This window comes from Megalops cyprinoides, chromosome 25, assembly GCF_013368585.1.
Source record: "Megalops cyprinoides isolate fMegCyp1 chromosome 25, fMegCyp1.pri, whole genome shotgun sequence".
Taxonomy (NCBI): Eukaryota; Metazoa; Chordata; class Actinopteri; order Elopiformes; family Megalopidae; genus Megalops; species Megalops cyprinoides.
In genome coordinates this window covers 16272988-16286256 of record NC_050607.1, presented here as the reverse complement: position 1 = coordinate 16286256, position 13269 = coordinate 16272988, and the positions used below count along the sequence as shown (strand labels likewise).

The 13269-nt window shown below is 44.7% G+C and overlaps 1 protein-coding gene across 1 annotated transcript; it reads right to left on the bottom strand.

Annotated features, from left to right (window-relative positions):
• Nucleotides 1-101: 101 nt before the first annotated feature.
• LOC118771965 (vesicle transport protein GOT1B-like) lies at nucleotides 102-6863 on the bottom strand. The gene is made up of 5 exons (XM_036520165.1): nucleotides 6672-6863; nucleotides 3693-3784; nucleotides 3341-3519; nucleotides 2378-2459; nucleotides 102-884 (listed from the first exon to the last, which is right to left on the bottom strand). Exons 1-5 carry the CDS (start codon nucleotides 6694-6696, stop codon nucleotides 846-848), a joined length of 417 nt encoding a protein of 138 aa, XP_036376058.1. The 5' UTR covers nucleotides 6697-6863; the 3' UTR covers nucleotides 102-845.
• Nucleotides 6864-13269: the final 6406 nt, after the last annotated feature.

Sequence of the window (13269 nt, the reverse complement as noted above, 5' to 3'; positions counted from 1 at the left end):
AAAAAAAAAAAAAAAACACATTACACTTTCTTTTCAAATGTGTATTTACAAAACATACAGTAACACAAAGTAGCTTCATTTGTTACACTTTTTTTCCTCTCCCCAGTCTGTCAGTACTTTACACATGTAAAAGTTTCGTATATTTTAAAAATGCAGAATGCAGTCATACCTTTTGCACTGAGCTCATGGTACAGGAGTGTCTGTGTGCGGTTTTGTTTCAAGCAACCGAAGGGACTCCCGGTGCCACATTGGGAACTCAAATATTCAGCCAAACTAGTGACCCATGTCGTGTCAGTATGCAATTACAGAAATGTAACTGTCTCCAAATCAATAGGGAATGACAAGCACAACCACAGATAAGTATGACCACAGTAACAGCATCCAGACCCCTCCCACATGTCCAGTGACCAATTGGAGCCTTTCCCGTTCCAGGCTCATCCAATAGAAATCCCGACACCTGGAAGATTTGGCCTGGTTCGTCTTGCCCATTCGGTCCCACATCCCTCTGTGGGCAGTGTGTACATGTGTGTGCGTGTGCGAAGCTTCACTGAACGTACGCCTCGGCCCTCGGCTCACAGTTCATTCGTCCAGACGTCCCCATGGCAACCAGTCATGGTCCCTCCTCGCTACGGAAGCAGCTGCCGCGGCGCAAAAATGAAAAGAAATAAATAGAAGCAAAAGTCTTCCTTCCAACGGAAAAGAGGTCCGAGTGAAGTTCTGACAGCGGAGGCCTCGGGATCAAGGGAGACCCCCCCCCCAAGCGGGGACATGACTGTTTCAGGAAACCCAATATAAATAATATAAAGAGATCTTCTCATAACAAAACTGAAAAAATGTGGTCACTGTTATACCATGTTGTTGCTCTCTCCGACTTTATCCACAATCTGAGGAAGAGGAAATCGGAGACAGAGTATGAGATGAAGATTTACCTTTCACTTCCCTGCAAGGATCATCTGGAGTCAGAACAAGTTAAAAAACAAATAACAAAAAACAAAGGAGAACTGGAGACAGTCAAAACTACTGACTAACAATGATTCTTTTGCAACTTCAATTAAATTGTAAATTGTTAATTGTTCATAAACTGTTAAACGTTTGTTTGAGGATCCTCCATTCTCTTTCCAACTTTGCATATTAACACTAGACAGATCTGTGTTTCATCACCTTCATTTCAAATAGGTTAACTGTGACTGGAAGTGCTGTCAGCGTTGGTAGCTTGCAGTTACTTAATAAGCCACATGTGACTTCATCGCTAGCACTGCGGCTGCCCGGGGAGTTTGTGTGCGTTTGAGCAGCTCGCTTGGCTCTGGCTTTACTCAGACTGGCTTCCTGTTGCGTTTTTTAAATAAGTTTAAATAAAGTTTGATTTTTTTTTTTTTTCCATTGTTTTCCCCTCTTTGAGGGTTATGCACGGTGCATCAGCGAGCACTCACAGCTTTGTGGTTTTACGATGTAACAGCAAAATCATCTAATGACACCGTGACCTTTGCTGGCGAGGAACATTTTGACAGGAGCTCATGAGCTAAGTGAAGTTTTTTCTATTTCTGAGGGGACAGTCGGCAGGCTTTCTAATCAGCAGATGGACTGTGACCAGCGTGACACATGGACCAGTGTGACCGAGGAGGACTGGTGTGACACAGAGAGATGGCGTGACTCAGATCGCGAGTAGAGGAGTGGGGGGGGGAATGAACTGCATGCTCTCTGGACACACAAAGCACAATGAAGAACATGCAATGGGAAGACCTGGGGAGAAAAGACCACTGTTTGGCTGTGACTTCCGGAGGAGTGACAGGAGCATAATTCAGCTAAGGCGCAGATGGTGGTGCTGGGAAACAGCTCAAGCAAGCAGCCCCGCAGGCTCAGATAAGGCCCAGAGGCACCAGTGACAAAGGAAAAACACCAGGGGGCGTCTGGTCTCCGTTCACTTTGCTTTCACCTACTTAAAGTCAATACCAGGGACCACAGCTTTGTGTGGTGCAATGATTGGCAATCTCTTGATAAGAAGTGTCAAGAAGATGCACAGATGTACCTTTGTACATCACCTGCACATCAGGGATGTTAAAGTCCCAGGTGGATAGACAGTGTATTGCAGAAATGTAGCAGTGCACTTTAGCAGCACGACTCCATCGTGTCAAACTGGAAATTCTGTTTTCTCATATCAAGCAGGAAGTTCTGCATTTTTAGCGATTTTCTGTTGTTTATCTGCTTGAGGCAGACTCCTGTGATCGCTGGCGATCACGCGGGCGAACCCATCCGGACTGACACGTGAGCGCTGTACGTTTTGAAGCCCCGGGGGCACAGCTGTTACTCTGGAGTGTTCAGAGCAGGGAAGGGGGGAGAATTTGCGCTCCAGTACACCCACTTCGGTCCACACACTTACCCCACTGATTCCTGGGAGATTTAACAGGTACCCAAGAATGGGCACCCTTCTGATGAAGCCCACGACCACTGGAAAGAAACCCCTGAAACAGAGAGAGAGCGAGATAAAGTGAGACGGGAGGGACAGAACAGGCTTGCACCCATTCCAGTCCCCCTCCGACAACTTCCCATGTAAAATCCATGAGATACTATGTGCTCACTGTACAGGTTTAAACAGAGCTAATGTAACCTTGTAGGCAAAGTGAGGGAGCTACAGCCTAACTGTTGATTCCAACATCCGCTCTGTAAAGCCCTCATAGGAAGGAGAGAGAAATGCATTCTATACAATAGCTCTAAACCTGAAGGTACGGCTGTTTAAGCAGCAGTCAACACACAAAATCGATCACAGCAACCCAAAAAGAAGACAAAAAGACCACGGCAACCAGACGGCAACATGACGTGGGAAATGGTGGAGTTTACAGCAATGTGCTATCAGCTACATGTGGTTTAGGCTTCCCCCACCTCACTGGATACTGCACACAACAGCAGGCAGTTTCTCTCAGACGGTTAGCTTTCAAAAAAGCATGCTGTCATTTCAACACCGTTCCAGACGCATTTCAAAACGTCTGACCCTTTGAAACTTTGGAACTGCTTCACCATGTAAGCTTATTTAACAAGAACTAACCACTAAATAAGAGAATGACACTTTTATGGATCTGACATCTTCTGTCTCTGTTTTTTGGAATCCAGGAAAAAGAAACTTTAGAATTTAGAATCTTTTGGTAACTCTGTAAATGACATTGCAGTCCCAATATTTAAAAGCTGCTCCTATCATATACCCTGCCTGATTCTGGCCTAAAGCTCAAACCTCAGCATTAGAAGAGATGGCTCTGACTTGCTAAATTACATTACTTACTCAACCACACACCCCATGATTCCCATTTAAATCTCCCATGAATATTTGCTCTCACGAGCCTCCGGTCACCTGAACAAGAGGAAGAATCCATAAATCTCCAGGACCATCCCCACCATGGGCCAGCCAATCAGCACCACGAACACGCCCCCCAGGAAGAAGCTGGTGGCCTTGATCTTGTGCTTCTGGAAGAAAAACCTGAATGTGCGCTCCAGCCCGATGACAAAGGACAGGCCTGCCACGAACAGAATCTGCACACGCATGCGCAGACATGCAAACACACACACACACACACACACACACACACACACACACACACACACACGCACGCACATGTAGAGGGGGAGAAAGAGAGCGAGAGAGCCATCAGCATCCCGGGCCGGTCAGAGGGCGTGACCGTTCCGGAAAACACGACAATACTCACGTTTCCTATGGCGAGGAGCGCTTTGTCGAAGAACAGGATCATTCCGAAGAACAGGAAAAACACGCCGAAGCCTGTTATCCCCATCCCGATTTCTGAGGTACAAAACCAAACGGCGTTACTGTAACACATCGAAGTCATCTCCACTCCCACTATACGGTGTTCAGCGACATACACCTTCGCTTAGACGATTCATTTTGAATACCTTCAATGCACATGTTAGGTCTAGTGAAGAAGCATTAAGAATTTTTGCACTGCTTTTAACAATGTAAGACTTTCTGCTCACATATGCAATATCATGTAATGACAAGCACCAAACCCCTCTATCTGTGCTAACAATGTTGCAGACACTGACCCACCTTAGCCAAAGCAAAATTCAGCCGTAGATCACCTATACCTGAGATGAGCAGGTGGTGCTTCTATAGCAAAGTGACTGCACTCAGCAGAAGGTTGTCCAGTTACAGATATGACAGCAGGTTTGCCCAAAGCCCAAGTGACTCAGGTGAAAGCACGCATGTTAACCTTTAAAACACCATCGCCAAAGAGCACCTTTTAACACTGCCTACTTCTAACAAGGTAGCACGATCAGGTGCACGAATCACCTGTAGCCAACGCAAGGGCTGTGCGCTCAATCTGCATAGTGTCATCATCATTTACCACAGTGTTTTGTGGACTCTCCAGTTCAAAGTAACAAAAGACTAAGAGTCGGCACATCTCCCTCAGTCACAGGATAATGAGTTAACGCACAGATCTGGTGAGCGACCTCACTTAAAAAAAAAAACAAAAAAAAAACAAGCACATTAGAAGTGGCTGTAGCTAGTTCCAAAGATGATCAATGATTCAATGGGAGACTTCAAACTCAAACTGGGTTGCCTCACACACTGGCACATACACGAAAAGGCAGGCGAGTGGAAGCGCTTCAAGCAGCACTAACACCTTTGGCTGCAAGTGTCTGACTGGCTTTTTCCACATCACTTGCTCTTTATCCTTGTTCTTATTTTAGGAATAGCACCTGAAGTACATAAAAAAGGACTTCAGCATTTCACGATCTTTTTTTTTTCTTGGCACTGTAAATGTGTGTGTACTGTGAGCCTCACAGAAGCCCTTTCCTTTGACAGAATGGTGCTGAACTGGGCTGAGCCAAACCGAGCCGGACGATGGCACTCTGGTGCTTTTCCATTGTAGCACTCGCATCCCAGTATGTCACAGCAATAAATTCATGCCACCAAATAATCATGAGCAGCAAAAAAAATGTACGTATGTTAGTTCTTAAGCTTATGCTTCACTAACAAAAGTCAACAAATAGTCACTTATAGCACAGTGTTAACACTTGCAAGGTTAGTGCAACTTAATCGTGCCTCCTGACATGTAAAGCTAGTGTTGCTATTGACAGCTATCAAATACCTGTATTTTCAGAGAGGACAAGAATGAATGCCTGACAAAACATACCAATTTACAACAGCTGAGGTGTCAGACGCACAAGGTAATGCAACATTTAGACAAAAACCTGTAACACTCTATCCTCAACAGCCTTATGGTAACTGATGCCTGCAACCAGCTGTAAGCAGGCCAGCAGCAGACAGCTGGCGGGGCACGACTGACACTGTTAGCGCTGGCTTCGCTCCACGTAATGGAAAGTCAGCGGGGACCTGAGTCACCCTGGTTCTGGCTGTACAGTGGGAGAGAGGTTACAACGATTTCAGCGGCAGCCTCTGCTTTTTACTCATTGTTCAAAGAACTGCCTTAGAAGTTAAAAAAGTTAAAACTATTTGGCCGCCAGGCATAGCTATATCACACAGTGCCGAACACCCAACCACGCCCATTGCTCGACATGTGCTTAACACTGGAAGCGCCGTGCTGGTCTGACCCACTGTAGGGTGTCTGATAAAAAAAAATGTACGTACACCTGTCAATTCCTAGGGCACAACTTTCCCAGGTACTCCAAATCAAACGTCTGAAATTGCTTAACAGCGTTTTCCCTCTTTGTTTAATCACACTGTGGAAACGTAACCATACATTACTGAACGATCCACAGCACCATCACCTGGCCTGGGAATCTTTGTTATCGTTTGCTAATGTTCGCCAAGCGTTTATTAGTAAGGCTGTGAGGGAAGCTATTGCGATTATGCGATACATCTGGTAGATTAATACCTTGATGATTTCGGCAGCCTTGGATAAGATGACCCCAAGGTGTAGATACTTATGTAGCGATACTAATTTAGCAGCACAGGTTTAATCTGCTGATTTTTGTAAGAATTGATATGCCAAATTGCGTGTATAACAGATGTTGCTTTGTGTTTTATTTTGCAAGTATGTAGGCTACGTATAAAAACATCAAAAAGCAATTACACATTGGCAGCGTGCTGATGTAGAGTAATGAACTACAAATCCACTTTGACAGCCTGTAAAATGATGAATACTCATCACTCATCATGATGTAATGTCGGGAACATTTCTACAATGCTATGGGTTAATGCATGTCTTAAATTAAAATGTTTCCTTAGATTTTAATGGTCTGTAACGTACAGTATCTTGCAAGCATATGTTTGCTGATATCCGTCCGGAGCCATTCAACAATCTAGACTACTCTTATGACAGACTTTCATTCTGTGGGGCTTGAATAACATTTGTTGCCAGGAAATACAGCAAGCAGCAACCTGCGATGCCGGTTACCTATACCGAAATGAATTTTAGCTCTGGCTAACTAAGGAACACCACAGCATAATTAGCTAGCGGGCCATCAAATATCATACTCGGCAAAAGATGAATATTTCCAGAATAACTGACATCAATCAACCCTGGCTTTAAATCGGCAAAAAGCCGAGGTTGCTCGCCTAACTACTTCATTGCTAGCCACAGGCCTTGCTACTTGTAAATAGCTTGTCACTTATCGCGCTGTTCGTGTCATTGCGGCCATACCACACTGAAGGAAATCGCGGCAAGACCTGAGAACATTTATTGAATAAAATCGGGAGGTCTTACTCTGTGAATCCGTTAGAGAGATCATTCTTGCGGCGGATCAACAGCTAGCTAGTTGCACTGAAAGTTTCCATTCACTCCGTTCTGTCTACTTCAGTTGCAGCTTCGCGCTGGGGCCGCCACGTCTTCCGCAAACCACTGTAAAATAACGCTGGCAAGCATTGGTCTTCTGAAAAATACCCAATCAGAGGAGGGTTCGTAGATGTTTTGCGTGTGATGTCTCTCTCTAATCCACTGGATGTAAATAGCAAGACTGCATTGGGTGGATGTGAATAGCAAGCCGGCATTGGGTGGAACTGTGCGCGGTCATCGCTATGCTAGAGCCCGCTGAAGCCCCGCCCACCTCCGCTTCCTCACCCAATGAACGACAAGACTCCGTTCGTCCAATGAACGATGACACCGCTACGACGGCGCTGACTTTGTATTTCTGAGTTGAAGCTCAGATAGATTCACCTTGGATAAAACATTCAGCTTTTCCACCTCGGGACAAGAGTTTATTGTTATGCTGAAGGTAAAAATAATGAAATGGAAATTATGAAAAAAAAAAACAAACATTTGAAGCTAAAGGTAAGCACTCATTTTTTTAAATTATTTTTCTTCAGATGTCAGAGGTAACTTACCTATTAAGCTAACATTACACATCATATACACTATGTCAATAGTATATCAGCTAACATCATTATCTTTTTAATATATTATAGTGTTTTGCGATGACTAGTTAAGATGACTCCATCTTTAAAAATGTATTTAAATGTGCATACAATCAGATGTGCTGTGTATTGTTCGTTATTGCGTCCTCACGTGCCCATAATGGAGGGAAATTTGTTATGGCGCCTTTTAAGAGTTAAGAATCAAAGTTCCTGACGTATCAGGGTAACCTTTTTAAACCAGTATTTTGTAGATGATATGTTATCTTTGGGTATTTTGTATTTTGCTGTGTATTTTTAATACCTGTCACACTTGAGTATTTCATTTTCAGTGTAGTCATTCAGCAGGCGCTCTTATCCAAAGCAACTTAAAAAGTTAGCACATGAGCGCTAACAAGTACCGCAATCAAATTCAAAAGTCCACGCAGCGCTCCGATACAGCTGCAACAAATGTGTTGCCACGTATAAGATTATATTTTCCATTGTTCTGATTACATAGATTTCTGCATTGTTTAGCATTATTTCTTGATTTGGCAATAAACCTAACTTAATTTTAGCGTCTGAACCAATCAAGGGTGAGTCCGTCTTCTCTACGAAAAAGAATGGGTGCTCCGGCATGCCCCAGCTGAAGGTAGTTATTTGTCATTGCAGGAATACTGCACTAAGAGTTATTTATATTGTAATATTATGCTTAATGCTGATGCTAAGAGATGTTAGGAGAGAAAAAAAAAATCAATGTTACTGCTTTGACAGATTTTCGACAGTTGAACAGTTCCAAACATTGTAATTAAAGTAGTACTTTTATCGATTTCTTTGTTGCTGAAGACAATGGAACTATTTAAAAATTGTTTAAATTACTTGCAGGTTTAAATATTTCTTTCTGTGTCTTTCCTCTGAACCAAAATCGTACACCCGTCAATCGAGGCGCTAATGTATCTTAATCTTGTGTTCTCTTAATTTCATTGCAAGCTCTGTGTATGCGTATTTCAGTAAAACCATTTCGCATCTTTCACATGGAAAAAATACAGGTACAGCACGTGTTCTTGAGGCACGAAACACCATTCAACGTTCCTTTGCACCTTCTCCAAGATGACAGATAAGATAAGAGGAACAGATAAAGAACATGCAGACATGGGATAGGAGCCGGGTCGAATGAGCATTTTCTATGTGGAACACCCCGATGTGTGTGTAGACCCTCACCTCATCTCGCGTTCTGAGTGGTTAACACGGGGAATGATGTAAACCTGCCGCAATTTCTGCCAAAGCATCAGATCTCACTCATCATTTGTGGTCGTGTGGAGCTTTTAAGTCCAGACGGACGCGCAGCGAAAGTTCGGCGTGCGCGCTTTTTGACTGTGCAGCCAACCGTAGCACCAGCGGTGCTACGCTGAATGTAACCAAGCAACAGGCATTCGCAAACTAAGGAGGATCAAAGCTGTGTTTTGATAATGGATAAAGTTGGTCATACGAAATCTGATGAGGAGGGAAATTGTCGGTCTGCTTCTCTTCAACGAAAAAAGCGGTCCTGAGCTCCGGGTAAGACAAAAATGAAAGCGCGCCTGAAACCATCTCTGTTTGAGAAATACAATAATTACCTCGGAAATACTGCGTTAAAGTTATGTGTTTATTTGTAGGGCGGTCATATTGAATTCAACATTTACTGGACATGGGAGATACCCTGAGATCCGGACCAATTTATTTTTTCGATCAGGTAAATATTGGGGCATATCGACATTGACAGTAAGATAATCGACCTAGGTAAATAATCACTAATCCGCCTCAAATCCTTGAATGTTTAGCCATCAGGAAGACGTTGTCAGCGTTCAAGAAAGTTAGACTACAGATCACCTTGTTTGAACATCTTTGCCATCAACCCGTTCTTGGAATCAGCTAACAAAAGGTACGGATTTGAACATTTTTTTTTACAAGTTAGGCTACCCAGTTTCGCAATTAAGCAGTAGATGGGTACATTTGTGGTCTAAATGTATGTTTCCTTATCCATGCGGAGCAGCACGGGCAAAAAGCCGCTGTCCGAGGGCGAATCGGCACGTAATGACGATGCGTTGCCCGAAGAAGGGATGGGGAAAAGTGAAAAGAGGGAAAAGCGCGACACTTTCCTCGATGACCAAGGTGCCGAGAACGACGGCGAGAAATACGCAGAGGCTCCACCTGCTGCCCCGCAGGACGAGCTGTCAGAAGAAATCAGCCTGCTGGAGGAGTACAAGCAGGCGGCTCCCCGGCTCCTCCTTGAACTGGGACAGGTGCTTCAAGAGTGCCAGGGGTGCGAGGAAGGTTCTTTCCCACGTGGGCTGGGAAACGTCCTGAATTACACCTGGAAGGAGCTGACGGAAGGGGCTGCGTACTTCAAACGGCAGGGGCTCAAAGGCGCGAAGCAGCGCAAAGCGAAAGGCTCAGTGACTTCTGACAAGCGTTCTGTCGACACTCCCCAAGAGAAAACATCACTTGCAAAGAAGAAACTGAGAAAGAAAAGCAGTGTCGATGAGAAGGGTGTTGAAAAGATCCCTCATGACTCCAGCAATTTGCGAATCAAGCCAAATGCTACTAACGGGCAAAAACGTGAGTGTTGTGCACTTGGGTACAGCGTGGACCTCATACCCTTGTTATGATTCTTACATGTCTTATTAAAGAAGAACACAAGGACAACAGACATACCTATAAATAACGTGCTTCTGTTGTCTCAGATTCATAATTGGACACTTAACTTCCATCAGTATTAATTAAAGAACCACTCTACGGGCACTTAAAACCAGAGTCTAAACCACAAGTAATGAGACCTAGCGTTAAACATTTATTACCCATTCAGTCACTGCTGGTGACCTTTTCAAAACTATATAGAGGCCCGCTCTGGTTACCATCTGTTCCCAGCTGTGGATTGAGACGGTAAGCAGGAGGGGTCAGGTTGGTTTACTGCAGTCAAACAAGAAGGGCTTCTGTCCTGATGAGACACAGCCCTGGTTATACAATGGCAATCATTTCCCGCCCTATGGTTTCATCATTCAATTATTCAATACCACGGTCTGGGAAACCAGACCATTTGATATTGCCAGTTGGTCTCTTTTATCTTGTCACTAAACTTAAACTTGTTGGGATTTTCTAAATTTTATGTTAAAGCATGCAAATACACACTGAGCTTATTCAAATCTTCAAATGTTTCCAAAAAATGACAACAGTAGTTAAGTGAAAAAAAAAAAATCACAATTATCTTTAACCCTGTAAATTGCATATCTTAAAAAGCTTTACCTTCCTTACATAGACCAAAGGCACACCAGGGTGACTTTTTCCCAAACTGTCTTTCAGCTCCTGTGTCCCATTTGCCCACAACTATAAGCTTTTCCATATCCTCAAAGATCTGCCAGGAGCAGGGTAAGATACCAGCCCTTTCCCTCATCCTTTCTGTGTCTCTCTCGTTCACTCGTGATGTCAGTGTGCCTTTTTGACTGTGGATTCGGATGTACGGTTTTCTTGATATGGACTCTGTGTATCCGTTTTCCTGTCTGTCTGTCTGTCTGTCTGTCTGACGTATCCAGGTTGGATTGTTCAGCAAGAGGAGGGGCCCCTCGGTGACCCTCAGTGGGAGAGCTTGTGTCGCTGGATTGTGGAGAGGCTTGGGCAGGCCCAGATGACCATGTGTGTATTTGCCTCTCCCTGTGCCATTCCACACACTTCTCTCTGTTTCTGCCACCTCCCTGTATTACTGCGCGGTGATTATGCCTGCCAGCCAATGTACACTGCCAAGATATACAGCTTAGCAACAGTGCATATTCAGGCATTGTGTGGAACCTGGAAACCCTGGTCTTGTGTGTGTCAACATAATTTTTAAACGTTAATGTTAGAGTAAACATCAGCAGTGCAATTTTAATGATGTATGTATACAATATAGGATACAATGCATGCATAGTTCTGTTAGTAATGCTGTATTAAGCATTCATACCTGTGCCATATGCTAAAGTATTACCAAAAATGGCCAAATATTCTGGTTACAAAAAATCAGTACATGTTGCCTACTGTCTTGTTTAACAACGCACTTTTCAAACCAGAAAAGAGCAAAACGCCAAGCTCGCTGAGCGTGGACTGGCCTATCCGCTGCTGTCCCGTCACTATGGAGATGCCAAAAAAGGTGCTGCGGACAAGCACAGAAAGCAGCGAGGCGGGGCTTGCTCCTTCGCCCTGTACCCCGGCAGGCCTCTGATCCCCGAGCCTAAGCAGGAGGAGCCGCCTCTGCAGAAGCTGCACTACAGGACCAATGATGGCACCTCCTTCGTTTAGTATCCTTCCTGGTGTTCAGATGGAGAACACTAACAGGGAGTTAGCCTTTAGCCACTCTGATTCTGTCACGCTAGCTTTTGGCGATATGATTCAGTGGGTTAACTGCCTTGTCTGGTGAAGTGAGCTAAACGAGTTGGTTTCCTTTTTCATATTGTTAAAAATTGGAAAAGTCAAAAAGGCAATTGGCCAGTAGTATTAAGTCCCTGTACTGGGGGTTAAGCGAGGTTCATGAAAGGAGCAGAATGGAGCAGAGTGAAGTGGAGACCACGCTTTTTGACATCTTGTTGAGATCCACACTCAACAGAGAGCAACAGCTGATTAAGACCATTCCTGCGAGGGCTCCTGAGTGGCTCAGTCGGTAAAAGCACTCATTCCGAGTGTAGACTGAACGCTAGGGGTGGAAGGATAGGGGTGAGTACGTTGGCAGGGGCTTCAGTCCCAATAGCAACAGCGACCCCTGCTGGTCGATCGGGCGCCTGTGGTCCACGTGCCAAAGCTGCATATGAAATGTCTTCCTCCGACTCATCTCTGTGCTAGCTTAACTTGTGGACCGCAGCGTGAAAAGAAGCAGCAGCTGACATCACGTGTCTCGGAGGAGGGCACGTGCTTGTCCACGCTCTCCTGGATTGACAGTGGGATTTGTGCAATGGGATCGAACATCGATGACAAATTGGGCATTCCAAAAAATTTGGGGAACTGGCCATTCCAAACTGGGGAGAAAATGGGAAAAATGAAAAAGAAAAAAAAAGACCATTCGTGTGAAACACAAAAAAGATGCCAGACCCAGTGTCTGGACCCTCCTTGACCCAGCCCTGCCAGCTACCCGTCCGGCCATATCGCCGTGTGCCACAGCAGGTCCGGCCTGCCCTGCGGAGCCTTCTACACCAACGTGTTCGGCGACGCGCCCGCCGCCCCCATCCTCGCCACCTTCACCGCATTCGGGCATGGCACCGTCACCCATCCGCTGAGGTGCGGCCCCTTCCGGAACGTTCTGCCGGTGAAAGAGCGCAGAGAGGGGCCCCCGGAGGTTCAGTGCCATGCATAGGTTTACGCTGGGCTCCTGCAAGTGGAACTGTGGCACAGCTCTGTGAAAAAGGGGGTCTATTTCGTTAATAAACGCAGTAATGCTCCTTTGTGTTCAGCCATGGGGTACCTTTCTACCTGCTTCAGTGAAATATCTCGCAAAATGCAGCCTTTGTAGACCCACTGAGCTCCCATGCTGTGCGCAGGCTCAGTATTATGCAGTACATTTACCTCAAGGGAGGAAGGAGCTGGGATTTTGTCATAAAAAATAACATCACCACAGAACACCCACAAGGAGAGTTTCAGGTTCATGTTTTTTAGTTTCATGTCTAGTAACATGGTGTATTAAGTTGACTGCATAGAAGTCCATCCCTGTTGTAGTTACCTGAGAAATGAGTGTGTGACGCATATATACATACATAGTAATGAATGGGAAACAGTTTGCAGTTTATGTCATTAATTACACTTACTATGTGGGCATTACATAATGATGCGTAATACACTTATTCCTGAAGTAAGGGTAGTTCATTTGTGATGTACTGAACAACAACTAAGGTCAATTTAAATAAATGGTAGCGCTTTACATTACTTTTGCATACTTAATGATTGTATTTGTCTATTATGTTCAGCTCTATGTATTTGGA